This window comes from Neolamprologus brichardi, chromosome 12 (assembly GCF_056152115.1).
Source record: "Neolamprologus brichardi isolate AB-2024 chromosome 12, ASM5615211v1, whole genome shotgun sequence".
Taxonomy (NCBI): domain Eukaryota; kingdom Metazoa; phylum Chordata; class Actinopteri; order Cichliformes; family Cichlidae; genus Neolamprologus; species Neolamprologus brichardi.
Window position 1 is genome coordinate 11,472,836 of NC_142115.1, and position 20,373 is coordinate 11,493,208.

Here is a 20,373-nt window from a genome sequence, read left to right on the forward strand (position 1 = left end):
TTGATGCCTCTATCACAAATTCATTTTGATGGAAATAAAGATCAGTGAAAATTTCAACCTTTTTAATCGTTTTTGAGATGATCATGTTCTAACATTGTCTTTTGTTTAAAAAACAGCAACAACAACAAAAAAAGCATGAAAGTGGGTGGAAGTCTTTTTAAAAAAATGCATAAAATATTGAGGCTAAAATGATCAATACATACCCAAACTTTGGTTAGTTTGTTTTTTATGCTGATTTCAGATGGCAAGACCCAATCTGACCCAAGGTCTTCAAAACAAAAAAATCACTTAAATAACAAAAATATCTTCTGAATTATATTTAAATTATCATCTGGAAAACCCAGAATTTTGTTCTATTTGGATAGGACAATCTATTAATATTTTTTTGTGGTTCAGTTTCTCATATTTGCTCAATCCAACATGAAGGTTTAATGAAAATAGCATTTTCTTCATTTGCATTTATTATCGTGGACTCGAATATAGACAGCTTTAGTTATTTTTCATATTTTAGCAAGCCAATAATGTACCTGGTGAAGTTTTCAAATTGCAGATTATGATTTGTTTTTAGCTATTAGATAGAGCAGACTGATTCTGAAAGTTTAAAGCAATTTCTTGATGCATGCTCAATCATCCAGGTAAGTAAATCTCCAAAAGTTGATTCTGTTCATCTGCACGTAGCGTTTAAAGCAATTTGATTTATGAAGCTAAAGTTACACAGCAATCATTATATATGTTCAAACTTCGTAAGACAGATGAGTAGAGTAGTCTGCCTTACTCTAGTAGAGTGGCAACCTATCCTGTGTTCATCACCTCTCACTCTGTTAATAGGTTCCTGGTATGCAGTAATACTGCATACCAGGAACCTACACTGAAATTTCTACACTGAAATTTTTCAGTGATGAAACATTCAGTATTCAGTAACATGAAATTTAAGAACTTAATTTACTTTTGCAATAATGCAACAAAAACATTGCGACAAAGAATATTATTAATACATTACTTTTTACTTGAACGAATAACATTAAGCTATGGCTGTCACTAGGGAATTATCAAAATCCCACAACTTTATGTAGCCATATTTGAATATTTTACATAGTAATCACAATAATACAAAGTTAATATTTTTTGCCAAAAAAGAGAGCATAAACCATTGCTAAGTGTTTTTATGCAAATCCATCCTTTTTTTAAAAAAGAAAAAGAAAAAAGGGAAAAAGAGAAATCAGGTACATATTGTAATACTAAACTTCTGAGCTCTTTACCTCATTTTTTTCCAGGCTGCACTCAGACAAGGCCTTGTCTCCTTGTTCCTGGAAGGTGATGATGATTAGAGCAACAAAGATGTTGACAAAGAAGAAAGGGAAAACGACAAAGTAGACCACGTAGAAGATTGACATTTCTATCCGATAGCCTGGACTGGGACCCTGGTCTTCAAAGGTAGCATCCACGGAGTGCTTCAGAACACTGCAGCAAGGAAGGTACAGGAACATATCCATACAATCACTTTAAGCTAATCATTATAAACTATATAACTCAGGCTAGGAAACGTTTCTGTGTGTGTTTCCCAAGAGAACAAAGTGAAACAATTCTTTAGTTAAAGCAAAGTAAAATTAGCTATTAGCTAGAGCAGACTACATGATATTGGGGATTGTTGTGTGTCTTCCCCCTCTCCTCACTTTCAATATCCAATAAAGGCAAATTGCAAAAAACTAAAAAACAAACAAAAATAAAACAAAAGCCTTCAGGTTACGAGAAATAAGCTGTATATACAGTGGGTAAAACAAATACTGAACACGTCACCAGTCTTCTGTATATATATTTCTAAAGTTGCTGTTGACATGAGATGTTGACATGAATTACTACCAGAAGTTGATAACAACCCATCCAGTTCACACATGCAAAGAAATCAGACACTGATATCCCTGAATTAAGTTATATATACTAATGACAAATGACACAGGGAAAAAGTAGTGAACACGCTTATTGAAACTAGTTGTACGCATTGGCTTCAAATCCTTGAGGTTATTTTTCTTTTCCATAGATGAGATTGGATTCAGGTTAGGTAATTGACTGCACGATTCTATCAGTTTTATTTTCTTTCTCTGAAACCAGTTGAGAGTTTCCTTGAGTGTGTGTTTGGGATCATTGCCTTCCTGAAACATCCACCCTCATTTCATCCCCGTCATCCTGTTAGATGGCAGCAGATTTTTTATCAACAATGTCTTGATACACTGATACATTTTTCCATTGATCCTTCCTTCAATAAAAATAAGTGGTGCCAGTGCAGTATGATGAAAAACAGGCCTCACACCATGATGTTCCTTCCTCTAAACTTCACTCTTGGGGTTGTATGTTTGAGGTGATAAGCTTTCCCATTTAACCTCAAAACATGGTGTGTATTATGGCATAGCCCTAAAGAATGTAGCTTCATGGACAGTGTAGTCCCTTCTGCAGGGAGAATGGACTGCCGTACCCGTTATGTGTCCGTGAGCAAGGGAGGGAGAAAAAGGAAAAGTACGAGCTGTCATCGAGCAGAAACGGGAGCTGGAAGCATGTAAATATAATAATAACCACTGCAGCCAAAAAGAGTGCTTGACGAGCCCAGTTATAGGTAAGCTATTAAGACTCGGCTGTACACTTTTTTCGTGTTTTCCTCCGAAAAAAATAAGTTCCGTTGGAGCAGCCTTTCAACGCCTCTCTCTGTCTCTCGCTAGCAAAGTTGACCCAGACAACAAAGTAAAGCTAGTTTTCAGCTATGAGACCGACGCGGAACCCAACGTATTAGCCAGAGGTCCCTTTACTACGGTTCGGAGCCGCGGACCTGTTTTATATACGCGTGGAATCGTTTTCTATAGGAAATCGCTGCAAAAAGTGCAGCCTTACCTAATGTCCACCCTACTGTTACTCATTTATATTAAGATTTAAAAATCTAGTCGGTATTGGTATGGCGAGTAACCTTCAGTAAAAGTCATAATTCACACAGCAATAGTACAGTCATGTAGTTGTAAAAAGCATGATAGGTAATCCAAAGTATTCAGAATACGTTACTGTCATTGAGTAACGTAACGGAATACGTTACAAAATACATTTTGGGGCATGTAATCTGTAATCTGTAGTGAAATACATTTTAAAAGTAACCTTCCCAACACTGGTTGTGGCCAGTTTATGGTGAAATGTTCTTTCCACTTCCACATTATGGGCCTAAAAGTGCTCACTGGAACCTTCAGCAGTTTAGAAAATTTTTCTGTAACCAATTGCACCAGCCCATTTTGCAATAAGGTTATACAGTTGAGAGAGCTCACTAGTTTGTCCATCATGAGATGTTTTTTGTATAGACACCTATTTATAGGCCATCAGCTGAGACTGAACGAGTTAATATTAATTTGCACTAAGTGGCAGGATTGCTTTCTAATTACTGATACATTTCAGCTTGTGTCATGACTTTTGATGCCTTTTTGTATTTCCTGTTTTTCATGTGTTCAATATTTTGTCTCTCTGTCATCTGCGGTTTGATTCTTTGCATGTGTGGACTGGATGGATTGTTACTGACATCTTTTGAGAATGTCATGTCAATAGCACATTTCGAAATATATATAATATAAAATTAGTGGCATGTTCAATACTTATTTTACCCACTGTAATGGATTTTGAGAAGAAGTCCTGGCCAAGCATTATATATCGTTTTACAGAAAATTACTCACAGAACTATCTATGAAATAAAAAGCACTGGAGTTCTTTCAATTTGTTGAAGACATTTCATCTCTCATCTGTGAAACTTCTGAAACTTTCATTTCCACCATTCATTAAAAAATAATGGAGAGTTCCAGGTATTTAAACACTAGTGAGAGTTATCCCTTAAAGAGGGTTGTTGACCCACTATTGATCAGACAGCTCATCACATGAGCCAAGGTGTGAAAAAGGGTCTGGGTCATTATTAGCAGAGATTTCAGGTAAACCATTGTGAGATGTTGCCTCACCCTATCATGTGACCTATTGAGATCACCTGATAGAAGATGTGAGTGGGCATTAAGGCACCTGGGAAGGGTTCTCAAAACTGGATTGTAGATGGCAGACAGTTGGTGTTGAAAGACTATGATGTAACAGTGTTATAACACTGGGAAATGTATAAAAAATTTATAGGAAGTTTATAGGAAAATATTTACAAAAGCAAATCCTGGTTTGTAAAGTCTTATTATCTATAATCCAGTTTTGAGTTCCCTCCCCAGACGCCTTAACGCCCACTCACATCCTGGGCCATCTGACCTCAGGAATTCGCATGATAAGGTGGGGCCAGGTTTCACAATGAACTCACTCGAAACTCTGGCTGATTGGGACCCTCACCCAGTTTCACACCTTGGCTCAGGCAATTAGAGGATCAGCAGGGGGTCCTTTTGTCCCTCTATGGGGGGATACTCCCACTAGGTTTATATCTGGGACTCTCCACCATTTGACCTTAGAACTGAAGAAGCTTCTTGGATGAGAGGTGAAACGTCTTCAAGTAACTTAAAGAAGTCCAGACGCTTTTCTTTGCAAGCTCCTTTGACTACGATGACCTGGATGACTGAGAACCTTCACAGACGTAAAGTCTTATTGACTTGCTATATTATTTTAGCATATTACTCATGTAAGCATTCCCCTTAAGTGTCAGGTCACTAATTATTGGTCCATCTGTGCTCACTCTAATCAACTCTTCACTGGCGTCTGGTATAGTTCCGGTTTATTTTAAAAATGCTGCTATTCTCCCACTTAAAAAAAAACCTCAGCCAGACCCATCTCTTTGGAGTAGCTACAGACCTATCTCTAAATTACCCTTAATTGCTAAGCTTCTAGAAAAGGTTGTGGCTAAGCAACTTATAGCAACTCTGGACAAACATAGTATTTGCGATTAGTTTCAGTCCGGCTTTCGCAGAGCTCACTCCACAGAAACAGCCCTTCTTAGGGTCTCAAGTGACATTTTGATGAATAATGATGCAGGAAAATGCTCGGTCCCACTTATGTTGGACCTAACATCGGCTTTTGACACTGTTGGCCACCACATCCTCCTCGAAAGGCTTAAACATTGGGTTGGTGTATCAGGTACTGCCTTGGAGTGGTTCTCCTCATATCTACATAACCGATCTTTTTCTGTGGTGGTCTCCGACTTTAGGTCATCCTCTGCCTCCCTTACTTATGATGTCCCTCAGGGTTCGGTTTTGGGGCCGTTATTGTTCTTAATATATCTTCTCCCCCTCCAGCATATAATGGGCTCTTTTGAGGACATTTCTTATCACTGTTATGCTGATGATATTCAGTTGTACATCTCTTTTAAGCCCCAGGATTCATCTAACCTTCAGCTTTTAAATGACTGCTTAGATTCCATCAAACGTTGGATGGCTGTAAATTTCCTCCAACTCAACGAGGGGAAAACTAATATGTGCTCCGGACAGATTTGTATCCCAGATAGTGAAAGCCCTTGGTCCTCTTTCTGTGTATGTTAAATCCTCTATCAGGAATTTAGGTGTCACTTTTGACTCGACTCTCACATTGGATGGGCATGTGAAATTTCTGGTTTGGTCTTGTTTTTATCATTTAAGAAATGTGTTAAGCCCTATTTTATCTCGCTCGAAACTGGAGATAGCTATACATGCATTTATTTCCTCACGCTTGGAAATGTGACGTCATTTCCGGGGTAAAACCGCAAAGGATTGTAGGTACGAGTGGCAAGCGGTACTAGCGCATGCAGGCTTTCACATGAAAACAGTCACACAGCAATAAAAAGAAACACAAAGAATGGCAAGAAGCTGTTGTATTATTAACTGCAATAGCCTGTCGCAAGACAGCCACAGGAAGCTGATGGGTAAAGAGATTGTTTTTTATCGGATTACATCATGGAAGAGAAACTGTTCGAGCCATGGTTCCAATGTAACAAAGAGCAGACAGATGGTCTGGATTGCAGCTATTTGAAGATCAAATATAACGTTCCAGAACACTCCAGCTCACATTTAAGTCTGCTCCAAGCATTTCCACAGAGTCTTCTGTTGTAGTTGTTACGTAATTTATCATAACATAATTGTTGATGTAGGTTACAATTAAGCCTTATATTGATTTGAATTGAATTGGTTTCGCTATGCTGCTTTGTTCACTGTGGCTTTGCGGGCTAATATTTGTAGTGTTTTGTAGGAAAACCAGCCTAAATGCTGGAATGCGATCCAGACTGGGAACCCTCTATCAACCTGGGTCATACTGAGTTTAAAGCTGCTACCACAGTGAGATTTGATTGGTTAAGAGAGAGAGCGATATCAAAACAGCCACGAAAAGTCCCGTATATATGTGTCCAAGGGTTGTATTGAAGCAATCAAGTGATGAATAACTGTTTTCCAGTATGTTATTTTGCAATGTTTTTGGGGTTTTTTTTGCATTATTGATTTACTAATAAAGCATAATGGAATACAATTTTGCCTCTTTCTTGTAAGATTCTATAATAGAATGAAACAATATGGCCAGTTATAAATAAAGACAATAAATTGAATGAATTACGAAACACTTATTTTATTTCTATTAGATCTGAAAATGTTGTGTAATACTACAACCTAAAAAGACAAATAGATTGAGTTGGCCTGTACAGGAGATAAAGGAAAGAAAATTAACAACAGCTGTGAAATGGAATAGTCCAAATCATAAAAGTAAACTGGACCTGGGCTTGTTGCAGGGATCTGAAGTTACTAAACATTTTGTGAGTGTATGCACTCACACTTAGGACCATATAGTAATAAATATGTGCGTGATGAAAGTTGGGGAGCATGCTAACGTCCTTACTCCACTCCGTATGCACGTATGGGTCTAACCCTTTCACTCCTTTGATTTTTGATTTATTTTTTACCTTTTTGTGAAGTCTGTCTTTGTACGGACCTGCCGTGTTCTCGGTCATTTTGTACATAACTGTTTTTGGGGCAAATAAAATGCAAGTAGGGATTAAAACCACAGAATTAATGATTACCGGTGCTGGAAATGCTAGCGCTTGATGCAGTGTTTTGATTTTGCTGCCACTTGTACTCACAATGCAATGCGCGAAAGTCACGTGGTCTGTCAATCTCTCTTGTGTAACTCTTTGTTTATGTGTCTAAGCAAAGGTTTTCTGGATCGTCTGCAGGTTGTGCAAAACGCTGCAGCTAGGCTGTTGACAAAACCTCCAAGTATTCACATGTGACACCATTGCTATTTCAGCTACACTGGCTTCCTGTTGAATTTAGAGTACATTTTAAGATCCTGGTCTTGACATTTAGAGCCTTGCATGGACTGGCACCACCCTACATCTCCGATCTGCTACAGCCCTATGACCCTAGCAGGTCCCTGAGGTCATCTGATCAGGGCTTACTTGCTATAAAACAGACTAAGATGAGAACAAAGGGTGACAGAGCTTTTGCCACTGTCCCGAGACTGTGGAACTCTCTCCTTCATACATTAAGAACTGTGGACTTGGTAGTTGTTTTTAAAAAACAACTCAAAACTCACCTTTTTAAAACTGTTTTTGGTTAAATGTCTGCCTGTTTTATATTGTCTGGTTTACCCTTTGATTATTTGTTATCTTAAGTGCAGCACTTTGTGATTCTGTCTAGAAAGGTGCTATACAAATAAAATATTTTTTATTTATTTAATATTTAAACGTCAGATATTTTAAATTTAGCTGTTTTTTGTTTGGTTCATCTCATTTTGAGTTAGGCACCATTTTGCAGCTTCTTATATTCTCTATATTATTTTACAAGTAGCTTGAAACAAAAGAGGAAGCCCATTCATGGTATGCATAAACTATTTTATTTACAAGAGGTGAAAACAGGTCAGTATATCAGTGGTGACATATACTTTACGGTGGGAGGTGCTTGTGTTGTGTTGGTTATCCCCCTTGGTTACAAAAGACAAGGCACTAAGTGTGTGTGTGTGTATGTGTGTGCACGTGTGTGTGTGTGTCATGGGGGTGCGTTTGTGTGACCTCCTGCTCACAACTGTTTTTAACAACATCCTTGGTCATAAAGAGGGTAATCTCCCCCACACCGAATATATTTTATCTCTTGGCTCTCAGCGAAGGCGGTCGCACTTTTCTCCTCTCCTCCTTACCCTTATCTTCCCTGCTTAGCCTCTGTGTCCTGTCTGTCTCATGTGCATTACTTTCCCTGGAACAGTCTCTCACTGTCGTTCTCTAAAACCTAAAGGAGAATTATGGAATTGATCAACTGGTCTCTGAATGCTATTGACACCCTCTTCTCAACGAGAAGTCTGGGCTCGGGAGAGCCCGAGTGCCCCGGAGGGACTTTCCCTGCCGGTTACACGATGGACGGGTGGCAGAAATGGAGGCTCATGTGCCTGGCGGGACTGTCGATCGAGGACGCTGAAGATATTTACCTATTCGGAACCATGATAACGGGGTTCTTGCTGATCGGAGCTGGCTTGGCCCTGACTTATCGGAGAAATAAGAGAGCGGAACCGGCTGTTCAAACCCCCCCAAAGCTGCCCGCTGGAATCGAAGCGACGGGACGAGGCGCGACCTCTCACAACGAACGCAGCATGGATAACACCTTGGAGACGCTTACAGCTGCCGTGAAGGCTCAAAACAACACCATTGAGCGTATGGTGGGATACATCAGAGAGGGCCCTGCTCAAAATGACAACCTTGAGCGACAGTTGGATCACATCCCAGAACGGATCACTGCAGTTGTGAGGTCTCAGGCTCAAATGAATGACAACACCACGGATCAGAAGTTTGATACCATCATGGGGAGGCTCGCGGCTCTCCAACGGGAGATCGAGAGACCAGCATCAGTGTAAGATCAGCTTGAAAATTCTCGTGAGCTGCTCGTTTGGAAAGGAAATCAACAAATTCGGGATGAAAATGCAGACACCACCACGGCGCCAGCTGTATAGGCCCAAGGCTGAAGCCGGACAAACACTCCCTGATAACGACTGTGTGATGACTATTCTCCCCATCCCATGCAAGGCCACCTGGATTGGCTGGAGGACTGTTTACTTAGCCTGATAGGGCGAAGGACACTGTCTCAGCTGAACTATGGACACGCACACACACACACTTACACTGATAAGCACTCACTCATCTCCCCCCCCCTTCTCCAACGCCTTCGTTGCTTCTTGTCCCCCGGGAACACGAGGCGGGTCTGGGCCCGCGCTGTACAAGAGACGGCGCTGTGGAAGGATTGCTGCTGTGTTGCCTGGGGCTACTCCTTATCCCCTACCCAACCCTGTGGCTTGTTATGTCTTATTATGTTGTGACGTGGACATTCATGTGCTTTTTTGTGCAGAGGAGTTTTTTTGTTTCCTGTTCTCGTGCTGTCCTACCATGGAAGCACAGCATGAGGGGAGGTCTCTTTTTTCCTCTTGTACCCTCCCGTTGTGTGGACATTTCGGTGTTTTTCTGTAACGCTACCTATCTCCGACTTGTAACCCCATGTAATGTTTGTGTCTTGTGTGTAAGGTCGGGGGGGGTCTCCATTTCGCAGCAGGGCAACCTGTATGTGACAAATAAAGGCTTTCATTCATTCATTCATTCATTCATATGGCTCAATTCCTGTATTGGTTCACCATGCACAACACAAGTCTGCGACCTGCCACAGAGAAGGCTCTGTCGCCACAGGAATGAAGTAGTCCGTGGAATTGACAACATGAGTTTTGAACTGGACCTCATGGTTTTCTCTAGAGCAAAAATAATTAGGAGCTCAGACAGGTAAGATGGGGCTTGGCCGGTAAGTGCCTTAAAAACAAAAAGTAAGAGTTTAAATTGGATCCTGTAAGGAACAGTGACCCAGTGTAAAGAGGCTGGGGTTGTATGCTCCTTCCATTTAGTGCCAGTTAGTGCCGAAATTTCAAGTTATTTTCTCAAAATTTTGAGATAAGTAACACGGAATTTTGAGTTAGTGCTGCCAATCGGTAATCTACGTGGTAATCTACGTGAATGATGTCATTTTCTTGTTACCCGGAAGCTGAAGCCCTCAGCTACAAATGACATAGCTAAGCTACCAGTATTATAGCCAGTCATGAATGCACAAATTGCTGAGTATTTTCAGTGTGGCTTCAGAAATGATGAAATCCTTGTGTTATTAGCCGAATCACATGGCATTACTAACGGAAAACATAATCTCGAAAGCGCCAATATGTTGCGATCCGGTTTTGAGTGGCCATTCCTCTGAGCCATATCCTTCCAGGTAACAACAAAATGACATCGTTCATGTAGATTGCTAATTGGCAGAGCTAACTCAAATTTTTTAATTACTTTTCTCAAAATTTTGAGTTATGGCCCTGGCCATAATGTCTCTTGGTGGCTGTTTCTTGTTCTGTCTGTGTCTTTAAGTCCCTGCAGGTCCCTGATTGGATAAGCTGACGGCTGCTGATTGGTCCCCTGATCATGGTTGCTTTAAAAATCCCTCACCAGCAGTTTATTGGGGCAGCAACTGACAGCAGCATAGACCTGACCCTGGCCTCCAAACTCTGTGATATTTGTGATTCTCGTGACTTACTGAGCTTTGTACTTAGTGTGTACATTAGTTTTCACTTGTAAATAGCACATTGTAAATAGCACTGAAACAGAAGGGGTGAGCTGCCTTATTATTTTTCCTTGTACTGTTTTCTCCTGTTTATTTCAGTTAGGGAGTTAGGTGTAGCGTTTGTAGTTTGTAGTAGCTTGTTTTGTTTGTTATTTTGGCCTTTGTTCACCCCTTCCAGGTAACAACAAAATGACATCGTTCATGTAGATTGCTAGTTGGCAGAGCTAACTCGAATTTTTTAATTACTTTTCTCAAAATTTTGAGTTAATAAGTCGAAATTTCGAGTAAATAACTCAAAATTTCAAGTTATGGATACTTTTTTGTGTGTGGTGGAAACGAGCTTCCATAGTCTTTACCTTACAATATAAACCTTGAAGGGTTTGTAGGTGTAATTTGGTCCTGTATAAATAAAATTGAACTTTATGATGCTATGATCTTTTCTGATTAATGTATTGGGTTTTCTGCTTGTTGGCTTGAACATCATACCAGAGCCTTCTGAATATTTGGATGAACTTCTGTCTTGGTAAGTTTTTATTTTCAGTTTTATTTGCATTTTTAAATAGTTTTCTCATTGGAATCATGTAAGGCTACATTTATGAACAAGGAACTACATTCCTGGACAAGCCCTGTTTTTCATTGAATACATTTTAATAATCAGACTAGCTGTACTTACGTTGGCCAGCCCTCCCCGGTCGAGACAGTGAAGAGGGTCAAAAAAGCCCACAGCACATTGTCATAATGGAACTCATACTTTTTCCACTCTCTGGGCATGGCGGCCACCTCGTCTTTGTCATAATCTAGGAATTGTCCTCTGTAAGAAATAAAGCAAGTGGAGACAGGCACACAATAAGTAGCATTTGAAAGTTTAGTTACTTAAGCTCTGAAATATGAAGTGAGGATGTGGGGATTTTTTTAGACCAACTTGCAGTCTTTCTCCAGGCCTTTGGACTCATCAGTGCAATAAAAGAATTTCCCCTTGAAGAGCTGAACTGCGATGACGGCAAAGATAAACATGAAGAGGATGTAAACAATGAGGATGTTCAGCACATTCTTCAGAGAGTTAACCACACAGTCAAACACCGCCTGAGGACACAAACAGATTTTAAATTTTAAATGAAGAAGATTACACAAAATTTGTAAATATGATTTAATGCTGGTTGTTTTGTTACTATGCTGCTTTCTTAACTAGAGCTGTCTACAAAATGACTACTAATTAACTGCTACAGTGCTCAGCATAAATTAGTACACCCCACTACGTTTGTCAGAAAACCTTTAGTTTCCTTTCAGAATCAACATTTTCTATGAGATACTATACTACAAAATATTCCCACAAATGTGGGCCATTGATTGCAAACAAGATTTGTTTATTTGTGCACACAAAAAAGTGATTTTCCTAACAAATTCATTCAAGCCCATGTCGCAAAAATGAATACACCCCAATTATAGTCTTAGGAGAAAAGCCACGCTTAAGACTTCAAAATTCGAATTAACAGGCATTCAAGCACAGGTGAGTCTAATGATTCATTTAAGAGATGTCCAGCAGACAGGTGACTATAAAAGGACATTACTTAACAAAGAAAAGCCCTTCCCATTTCATGCTGTCAGCAATGGCTCCACATGGAAGAGAAATGTCACAAAATCTGAGAAAGGAAATAATTTCTTTACACAAAAAAGGTGAGGGCTACAAGAAGATCAGAAAAGCTTTACATATCAGTCAAAGTACTGTAGCAAAAGTGATCCAAAAATGTAAAAAAGATGGAAATGCAACCATTGTACAGAGATGTCCAGGCCCTCCACGTAAGTTAACATCTTGACAGGAGCGTCTTCTGATGCGAAGGGTTGAAGAACATCGCCATGCAAGTTCACTGCCATTAGCTAAAGCAGTAGAAAGCCAAACTGGAGTGACCGTTTCCTGTGACACCATACGGCGCACACTTCAGAGGAATGGCATGCATGGGTATCGTCCATGAAGAAAGCCTCTCCTAAAGCCCATGCACAAAAAAGCACGCCTAGAATTTGCTAGGGCCCATGCAGAAAAAGATGAAGACTACTAGGACTCTATAATCTGAAGTGATGAGACAAAGATCACTGTTTTCGGAACTAATGGTTTCAAAACTGTATGGTGTGGTAAAGGTGAGGATTTCAAAAAGAAATGCATGGTGCCTATAGTGAAACATGGTGGTGGCAGTAGTGATGGGATTTCCGGCTCTTTTTAGAGAACCGGCTCTTTTGGTTCGGCTCACTAAAAAGAGCCGGCTCTTTTGGCTCCAAACCGGCTCTTCAGGTTGTTTTGTTGCTTTAATTAATTTATTATTAACAATAATATAAAACTATGCACAAAAGGAATTACTAATGTAAAAAAAAAAGTGGTTTTATTTATATATTTTTTATATATAAATATATGCGGTGGCCCCTAGAGACGAAACACATACAAACTCCAAAACACATTTCTAGCATGAACTGAACTTCCAAAACAGAACTACCTAGATCACTTAAATTACACAATTGAAAGCATATGTGTATTGTTTGTGTATTTATACACAAGCACTCATATATATTCAAATAATTTAAAAAAATGTTCATTTACCTGTTATTACCACACACCAAATCCGGTCGTTGGTACTTGCTGGCTTGTGTAGCCACTAGGTAACAAAAGCTCAACACGAGCACTTCTGTTGTCTTTTGTACGTGCTTCAGAGTTTGTACGTGCTTCAGAGTTCATACCTGTTTTGAAATTTGTACATTCTTTCTCTGTAGGGGCCACTGTAAATATACTTTTATTTATTCACTTCACGTAAAATATAATAAATAAATACATTACAAAAACCAACTATTCACATTTCAACTTTTAACTATTTAAATTTCTTTTTCCTTTTACAAATTTAAAGTGAAACAACACAAAACACTGCAAACCTCAACAGAATTAAATATAAATTAAAATATAAAAACAAAAAGAAGATGCATATTCTCTGTCATATGGACCTGCATGAATAAACTTTCTGAATCCTTTATCATCTGCAACTGAAAATAGTTGTGGATGATTACTATACCTTTCTAATGTGACGTTGTTGTCCCTGGCTCTCTCTCTCTCTCTCCCTCCCGGTCTGTTCCTGTGCTACTGAGTTTAACTACCGCCCCTCCCCCCTCATCCCAGCTTAAAGCACAAGGCTTACATGTGGAGTGAGGCGGAAAAAAAGTGCGAGAGAGAGGGTAAGAGAAAGAAAAAAAAAAAACACAGCTTGCGATAAGGAGCCGGCTTGCGTCGTTCACGTCAAAGATCTGGCTCTAAGAGCCATTTCGTTCGCGACCGACACATCACTAGGTGGCAGTGTCCTTATGTGGGGCTGCATGAGTGCTGCTGGTGTTGGGGAGCTGCATTTCATTGATGGTATCATGAACTTAACAATGTACTGCTTTATAATGAAGGAATAGATGCTGCCATCACTGCGTGCACTTGGTTGTTGTGCACTTTTCCAACACGACAATGATCCAAAACACACATCTAAAGCTACTGTTGCATTTCTGAAGAAGAACAGGGTGAAGGTGATAGACTGGTCAAGTATGTCTCCTAATCTGAACCCAATCGAACACCTGTAGGGTATTCTGAAGCGACAAGTTGAGCATCACTCTCCATGCAGCATCCAGGCTCTAAAAGAGGTTATTCTCGAAGAATGGAAAAAGATAGATGTTGCAATATGTCGCCAACTTGTTCATACCATGCCTAGAAGACTTGGTGCTGTCCTTGAAAATCACAGTTGCAATACAAAATACCAGATATAGTAGTTTTTGTTGCAGGGTGTATTCATTTTTGCTTCAACCAATTTGAGTAAAACTGAAGATTTTGTGATTTAAGTTATATTATTAACCTTATTTTCATGTTATGGAGTGTTCACTAAAACTCAGCTTTGTGAAAATTTGGGAAAGTGGTTTTTTTTTTGTTCATTGAGCTACTGATTAAATTTGTACTTTTTAAAGGGGGTGTACTCATTTCTGCTGAGAACTGTATGTATGAATCAGATTTCTTTGCAAGATACAGGAAGAGACAGCATAACAAGCAAGCTGGAGCTTAGAGGAAATTAAAGTAAGACAAGTGAAAGGGGACAAAAGTCAGCTTGCTGTAATTACAAATGACCAAATGAAAGAAGTAAACACTAAGCTCCTCCACAGCTTCAGTCCTTGAAAAAAACAAAAAAAAAATCAAGACATAGGAGAAAAAATATTGGTGACCGCCAGTGCTACCTAGTGGCCTTCTAATAGACACGCCTGTGGTATCAATTTCAAAATTGTCAAGTGTTATCACATTGAAAAGGTTTTCAGAAAACTTGACCTTTGAACTTGAGGTCACTGAGCTTCAAACTTGTCTGAGATCTTCATTAGATGCACCCATGGCATCAATTTTAAGTGCCTATGTTACCTTGTTTTCAAGTTATCACATTATAAAACTTAGGTGTTCATGCCATTTAAATATTACTGCCACTAAGTATAAAATAGTGCAATAAGTGCACTAGTTTTAATAGTGCAATAAGAGCTAAAGTGGAGACCTGCCTGCCAGGCAAAGGGAATTAAACAAGTCCTAGAATAGAACCTTGAGTTTTGGCAGGCGCTTGATGGTCTTCAGAGGCCTGAGAACTCGAAGAACCCTCAATGACTTGATAGTGCTGATGTCCTTGCCTTTGGTTCCCCTGTGAACAGCAAATATGTTTAGACCACACAAAAAGGTATCCACAAACAATATGCAGTTAATGTAATCTTTGTCAATATTACTAACAAAAGCCATATCTGAAATTAGACCGTATGTTGTAACAGGGTTTGATTGTGGTAGGATGTGAATGAGGTGTGTTTAGATCAGCTGGGTGACAGAGAGATGCAACAATAGCCTTTCTGGATATGAAGAAAAAATTTAAATATTTTTATGAAAGTTTATTAAGCTCGATGCATGATGGTCAAGAAGTACAGATCAGCTTAGACCATAAACTATGTGGCAGTGTTGTACTGGGTGGGCATCTGTGATAACAGGGTGAATGCTCATACATTCTGCAAATCAGAGTGCCTGAAGGGGATTGTGGAGCAGGAGGAGATGAAACTTAACAACCAGGGAAATCTGGCAACTAGCCCCCTGCATATTACCCTCAAACTTATTATGATTATACAGTTTTTAAAAAACTTAAAACTCCATAATTTAATTTAATAATCAATATTAACCCTTTAATATATAAAAAAAACTGAACAGTTTTGATTCTTATATACTGAGACATGGGCTTATACATGAAGGTATGACTTCTAACAGACCACTGGATAATTTTTTTTCACTGCAAGTGTCAGAGAAAATTCAGTGCTTGATGACAAGATGAATATCAGTGCCATGCTTGTAAATGCAGTGCTGCAGTCAGGACACATTCCAAGAAAGTTGGTGAGTGTCTAATTGAAGAAACAAAGAGCCACTGTCCTGGCAAAGTAACATGACATATCTTAAAAGCTTCAACCACACTGGAAGTCACGTGGTCACCAGAGACCATAAAAAGTGAATGCCATTTGACAACTTTAAGTGACTACAGGCAAAATGACTGCTGACTACTAGCTACTTCAATGTCATTTATATAGCACTAAATCATAACAGCTCTTTATATTTTAAGGTAAAGACCCCTACAAAAATAGAGAGAATACTCAAACAATCAGACAACCCACTATGACCAAGCACTTGGTGAGAGGTGGAAAGCAAAATCTCCCTATTAACTGGAAGAAACCTCCAGCAGAACTAGGCTCAGGGAAGGTCAGCCAAGAGAGACAGGACAAAAAGTCTATGCAAAATTTGATGCAAAGTGTGAAAACACACAGAATAAAAACAGGTTAAAAAGAAGCAGCCAGTACATCATCATCATAAGCTTAATCTTAAAGATAGAGTGATCGTCTGTCTCCCAAATCAAAACTGGGGACTAGCTCTAGTGGGGCGATCGTGGCTCAAGAGTTGGGTGTTCGTCTTGTAATCGGAAGGTTGCCGGTTCAAGCCACGGCTCTGACAGTCTCGGTCGTTGTGTCCTTGGGCAAGACACTTCACCCGTTGCCTACCTGTGGTGGGGTGGCTGTAGCTCAGGTGGTAGAGCAGGTCATCTACTGATCGGAAGGTTGATGGTTCGATTAGTATGCATGCCAAATATCCTTGGGCAAGATACTAACCCCAAATTGCTCTCCAATGCATCCATCGGAGTGTGAATGTTAGCTATAAAGCACTTAGAAAAATGTGCTTGTGCGAATGGGTGTGAATGGGTGAATGCACAAGTTGTGTAAAGCGCTTTGAGTGCTCAGATGAGTAGAAAAGCGCTATATAAGAACCAGTCCATTTACCAGAGGGCCCGGTGGCGCCAGTGTCCAGCAGCCTCGCCTCCGTCAGTGCGCCACAGGGCGGCTGTGGCTACACTGTAGCTTGCCATCACCAGTGTGTGAATGGGTGGATGATTGTGTATAGTGTAAAGCGCTTTGGGGTCCTTAGGACCAAGTAAAGCGCTATACAAATACAGACCATTTACCATTTACTCTACAGAAGAGGGGCCTGAAAGCTGAAGACTCTGCCTACTATTCTATTTTTAAACACCTTAGAAACCACAATTAAAATCAAAATTTCAAAAGTGAAGTGCTCTGTTGGCATGATATGGTATTATGAGGTCTTTAAGATGAGATGGGGCCTTGAGGCAAATGTTGTTGTGATTTAGAACTATATAAATAAAACTGATATGAAATTGAATTGAATTTTTCAAGACCTTGCATATGACAAGAAGGATTTTAAATTTATTCAAATTGTCACATCACATGTGCTGGTACACTGGTACAGCACATGCGAGTATAATTCTTGTGTGCAAGCTTCACAAGCAACAGAGGTGTGCAAAACACAATAGCATAAGAACAAAGCAAAATATAAGAATAGGAATCTGAGAATTATAAGAATAAATATATGTACAAATATAAGAATGTATGCGCATTACTGAATAAGTATGCCAAATATGTATGTATACATATTTATATATATATATGTGTGTGCGTGCATGTGTGTGTGTGTATAAATATATAAAATTACGTAAAATAAACTACACAGAGGTTTAACAGAGAGCCAATGAAGAGCAGCTAATATGGAATAAATATACTCTCTCTTTCTAGTACCTGTCAGTACTCCTGTTGTAGGATTTTGGATTAAGTGGATTAACTTTCAGGATGATTTTAGAACAACCTGATGATCGTAAATTAGAATAGTCCATCCTAAAAGTAATAAATGCATAAACTAGTTTTTCAGTATCATTCTGAGACAGGGTGTTCCTAATTTTAGAACTATTGAACAAATGTAAGAAAGCAGCCCAGCACATTTGTTTAATTTGTCACTGAAAGACCAATGTTAAAATGACTTCAAGATTCCTCAAAGTGTTACTGGCCAAGACAGTAAGCACCTGGTTAGATACCATGTTTCTAAGATTTTTAGGGCTGAGTACAATACCCCCTCTGTTTTATCTGCATTTAGAAGCAGGAAATTAGAAGTCATCCAGTTTTTTTTTGTCTTTAAGAGCTTCCTGCAGTAATTGGTGTGTTATCTAGCTTCATGTATAGATAAAGCTAAATTCAGTCCACTGTCAGAAGAAGACCGTAAGAAATTATACCTACATCACACTCCAATCGCTGTAATAAAATATTATGTTCAACAGTATCAAACGCTCTACTAAGCTCTAGTAGGATAAGTACAAAGGGAAGCCCACTATACACTGTCAAATAAAACATTCCTCTGCAAATGATCAGACAGCTGTTTTACAACTACTCTTTAAAGAATTGTTGAAATATATGTTCAAGATTGGTCTATAATTAGTTAAGACATTTGGGTCAAGTGACAGTTTTTTAAGTAATGATTTTATTACCACCACCTTGAAGGCCTGCAGAGTAAAATAAAGATAGACTTATCATTTTAAGTACTAATTAAAATGTAATTCTTTCAGGCTTCTTTAAGAAGTCTTGTAGGAAGAGGATCTAATAGACATCCTGATAATTAACAGGAAGTAATTACTGAATTTAACTTTGATTATTTAGTGTAAATAAATATCAGTACCACTAAAATCTGTGGTACTAACAATAGTCAGTTTCAAAGTGATGTGGTTTAGTGCTGGACACCACTCATTCAGCTGGACCCAGTGTGTACCGCACTGGGCATACCTTGCTTTCCAGCCATATTGAGCAATCCATCTTGACAGTGCCAAGCGCTATCTATCTATACAGTACATTGCAAAAGTTTTAGGCAGGTGGGAGAAGTGCTTAAAGCATTCTTTGCTGTAAACAAAGACTGCTTTCAGAAATATAGATAATTGTTTATTGGCCACAAATGTATTCTGCAGCAGGGCAACAACCCCAAACACACAGCAAAAGTCATTAAGAACTACAGTGGCTTACAAAAGTATTCGGCCCCCTTGAACTTTCTCACATTTTGTCACATTACAGCCACAAACATGAATCAATTTTATTGGAATTCCACGTGAAAGACCAATACAAAGTGGTGTACATGTGAGAAGTGGAACGAAAATCATACATGATTCCAAACATTCTTTACAAATAAATAACTGATAAGTGGGGTGTGCGTAATTATTCAGCCCCCTGAGTCAATACTTTGTAGAACCACCTTGTGCTGCAATTACAGCTGCCAGTCTTTTAGGGTATGTCTCTACCAGCTTTGCACATCTAGAGACTGAAATCCTTGCCCATTCTTCTTTGCAAAACAGCTCCAGCTCAGTCAGATTAGATGGACAGCGTTTGTGAACAGCAGTTTTCAGATCTTGCCACAGATTCTCAATTGGATTTAGATCTGGACTTTGACTGGGCCATTCTAACACAGGGATATGTTTTGTTTTAAACCATTCCAGTGTTGCCCTGGCTTTATGTTTAGGGTTGTTGTCCTGCTGGAAGGTGAACCTCTGCCACAGTCTCAAGTCTTTTGCAGACTCCAAGAGGTTTTCTTCCAAGATTGCCCTGTATTTGGCTCCATCCATCTTCCCATCAACTCTGATCAGCTTCCCTGTCCCTGCTGAAGAGAAGCACCCCCAGAGTATGATTTTGCCACCACCACATTTGACAGTGGGGATTGGTGTGTTCAGAGTGATGTGCAGTGTTAGTTTTCCGCCACACATAGCGTTTTGCATTGCGGCCAAAAAGTTCCATTTTGGTCTCATCTGACCAGAGCACCTTCTTCCACATGTTTGCTGTGTCCCCCACATGGCTTGTGGCAAACTGCAAACGGGACTTCTTATGGTTTTCTGTTAACAATGGCTTTCTTCTTGCCACTCTTCCATAAAGGCCAACTTTGTGCAGTGCACGACTAATAGTTGTCCTATGGACAGATTCTCCCACCTGAGCTGTAGATCTCTGCAGCTCGTCCAGAGTCACCATGGGCCTCTTGGCTGCATTTCTGATCAGCGCTCTCCTTGTTGGGCCTATGAGTTTAGGTAGACGGCCTTGTCTTGGTAGGTTTACAGTTGTGCCATACTCCTTCCATTTCTGAATGATCGCTTGAACAGTGCTCAATGTTGAAGGCTTGGGAAATCTTTTTGTAGCCTAAGCCTGCTTTAAATTTCTCAATAACTTTATCCCTGACCTGTCTGGTGTGTTCTTTGGATTCATGGTGTTGTTGCTCCCAATATTCTCTTAGACAACCTCTGAGGCCGTCACAGAGCAGCTGTATTTGTACTGACATTAGATTACACAAAGGTGCACTCTATTTAGTCATTAGCACTCATCAGACAATGTCTATGGGCAACTGACTGCACTCAGACCAAAGGGGGCCGAATAATTACGCACACCCCACTTTGCAGTTATTTATTTGTAAAAAGTG

The 20,373-nt window shown here is 39.6% G+C and overlaps 1 protein-coding gene across 1 annotated transcript in view; it reads right to left on the minus strand.

Moving 5' to 3' along the window:
• The window catches only part of cacna1ba (calcium voltage-gated channel subunit alpha1 Ba), a 292,202-nt gene that overhangs the window by 119,336 nt on the left and 152,493 nt on the right, over window positions 1-20,373 (minus strand). The window contains exons 26-29 of the mRNA XM_087849000.1: window positions 15,109-15,205; window positions 11,446-11,606; window positions 11,197-11,334; window positions 1,260-1,461 (exon numbers count right to left, since the gene is read on the minus strand). Of these exons, the coding sequence (XP_087705126.1) occupies window positions 1,260-1,461; window positions 11,197-11,334; window positions 11,446-11,606; window positions 15,109-15,205 (598 nt within the window). The remainder of the gene's footprint in view (window positions 1-1,259; window positions 1,462-11,196; window positions 11,335-11,445; window positions 11,607-15,108; window positions 15,206-20,373) is intronic.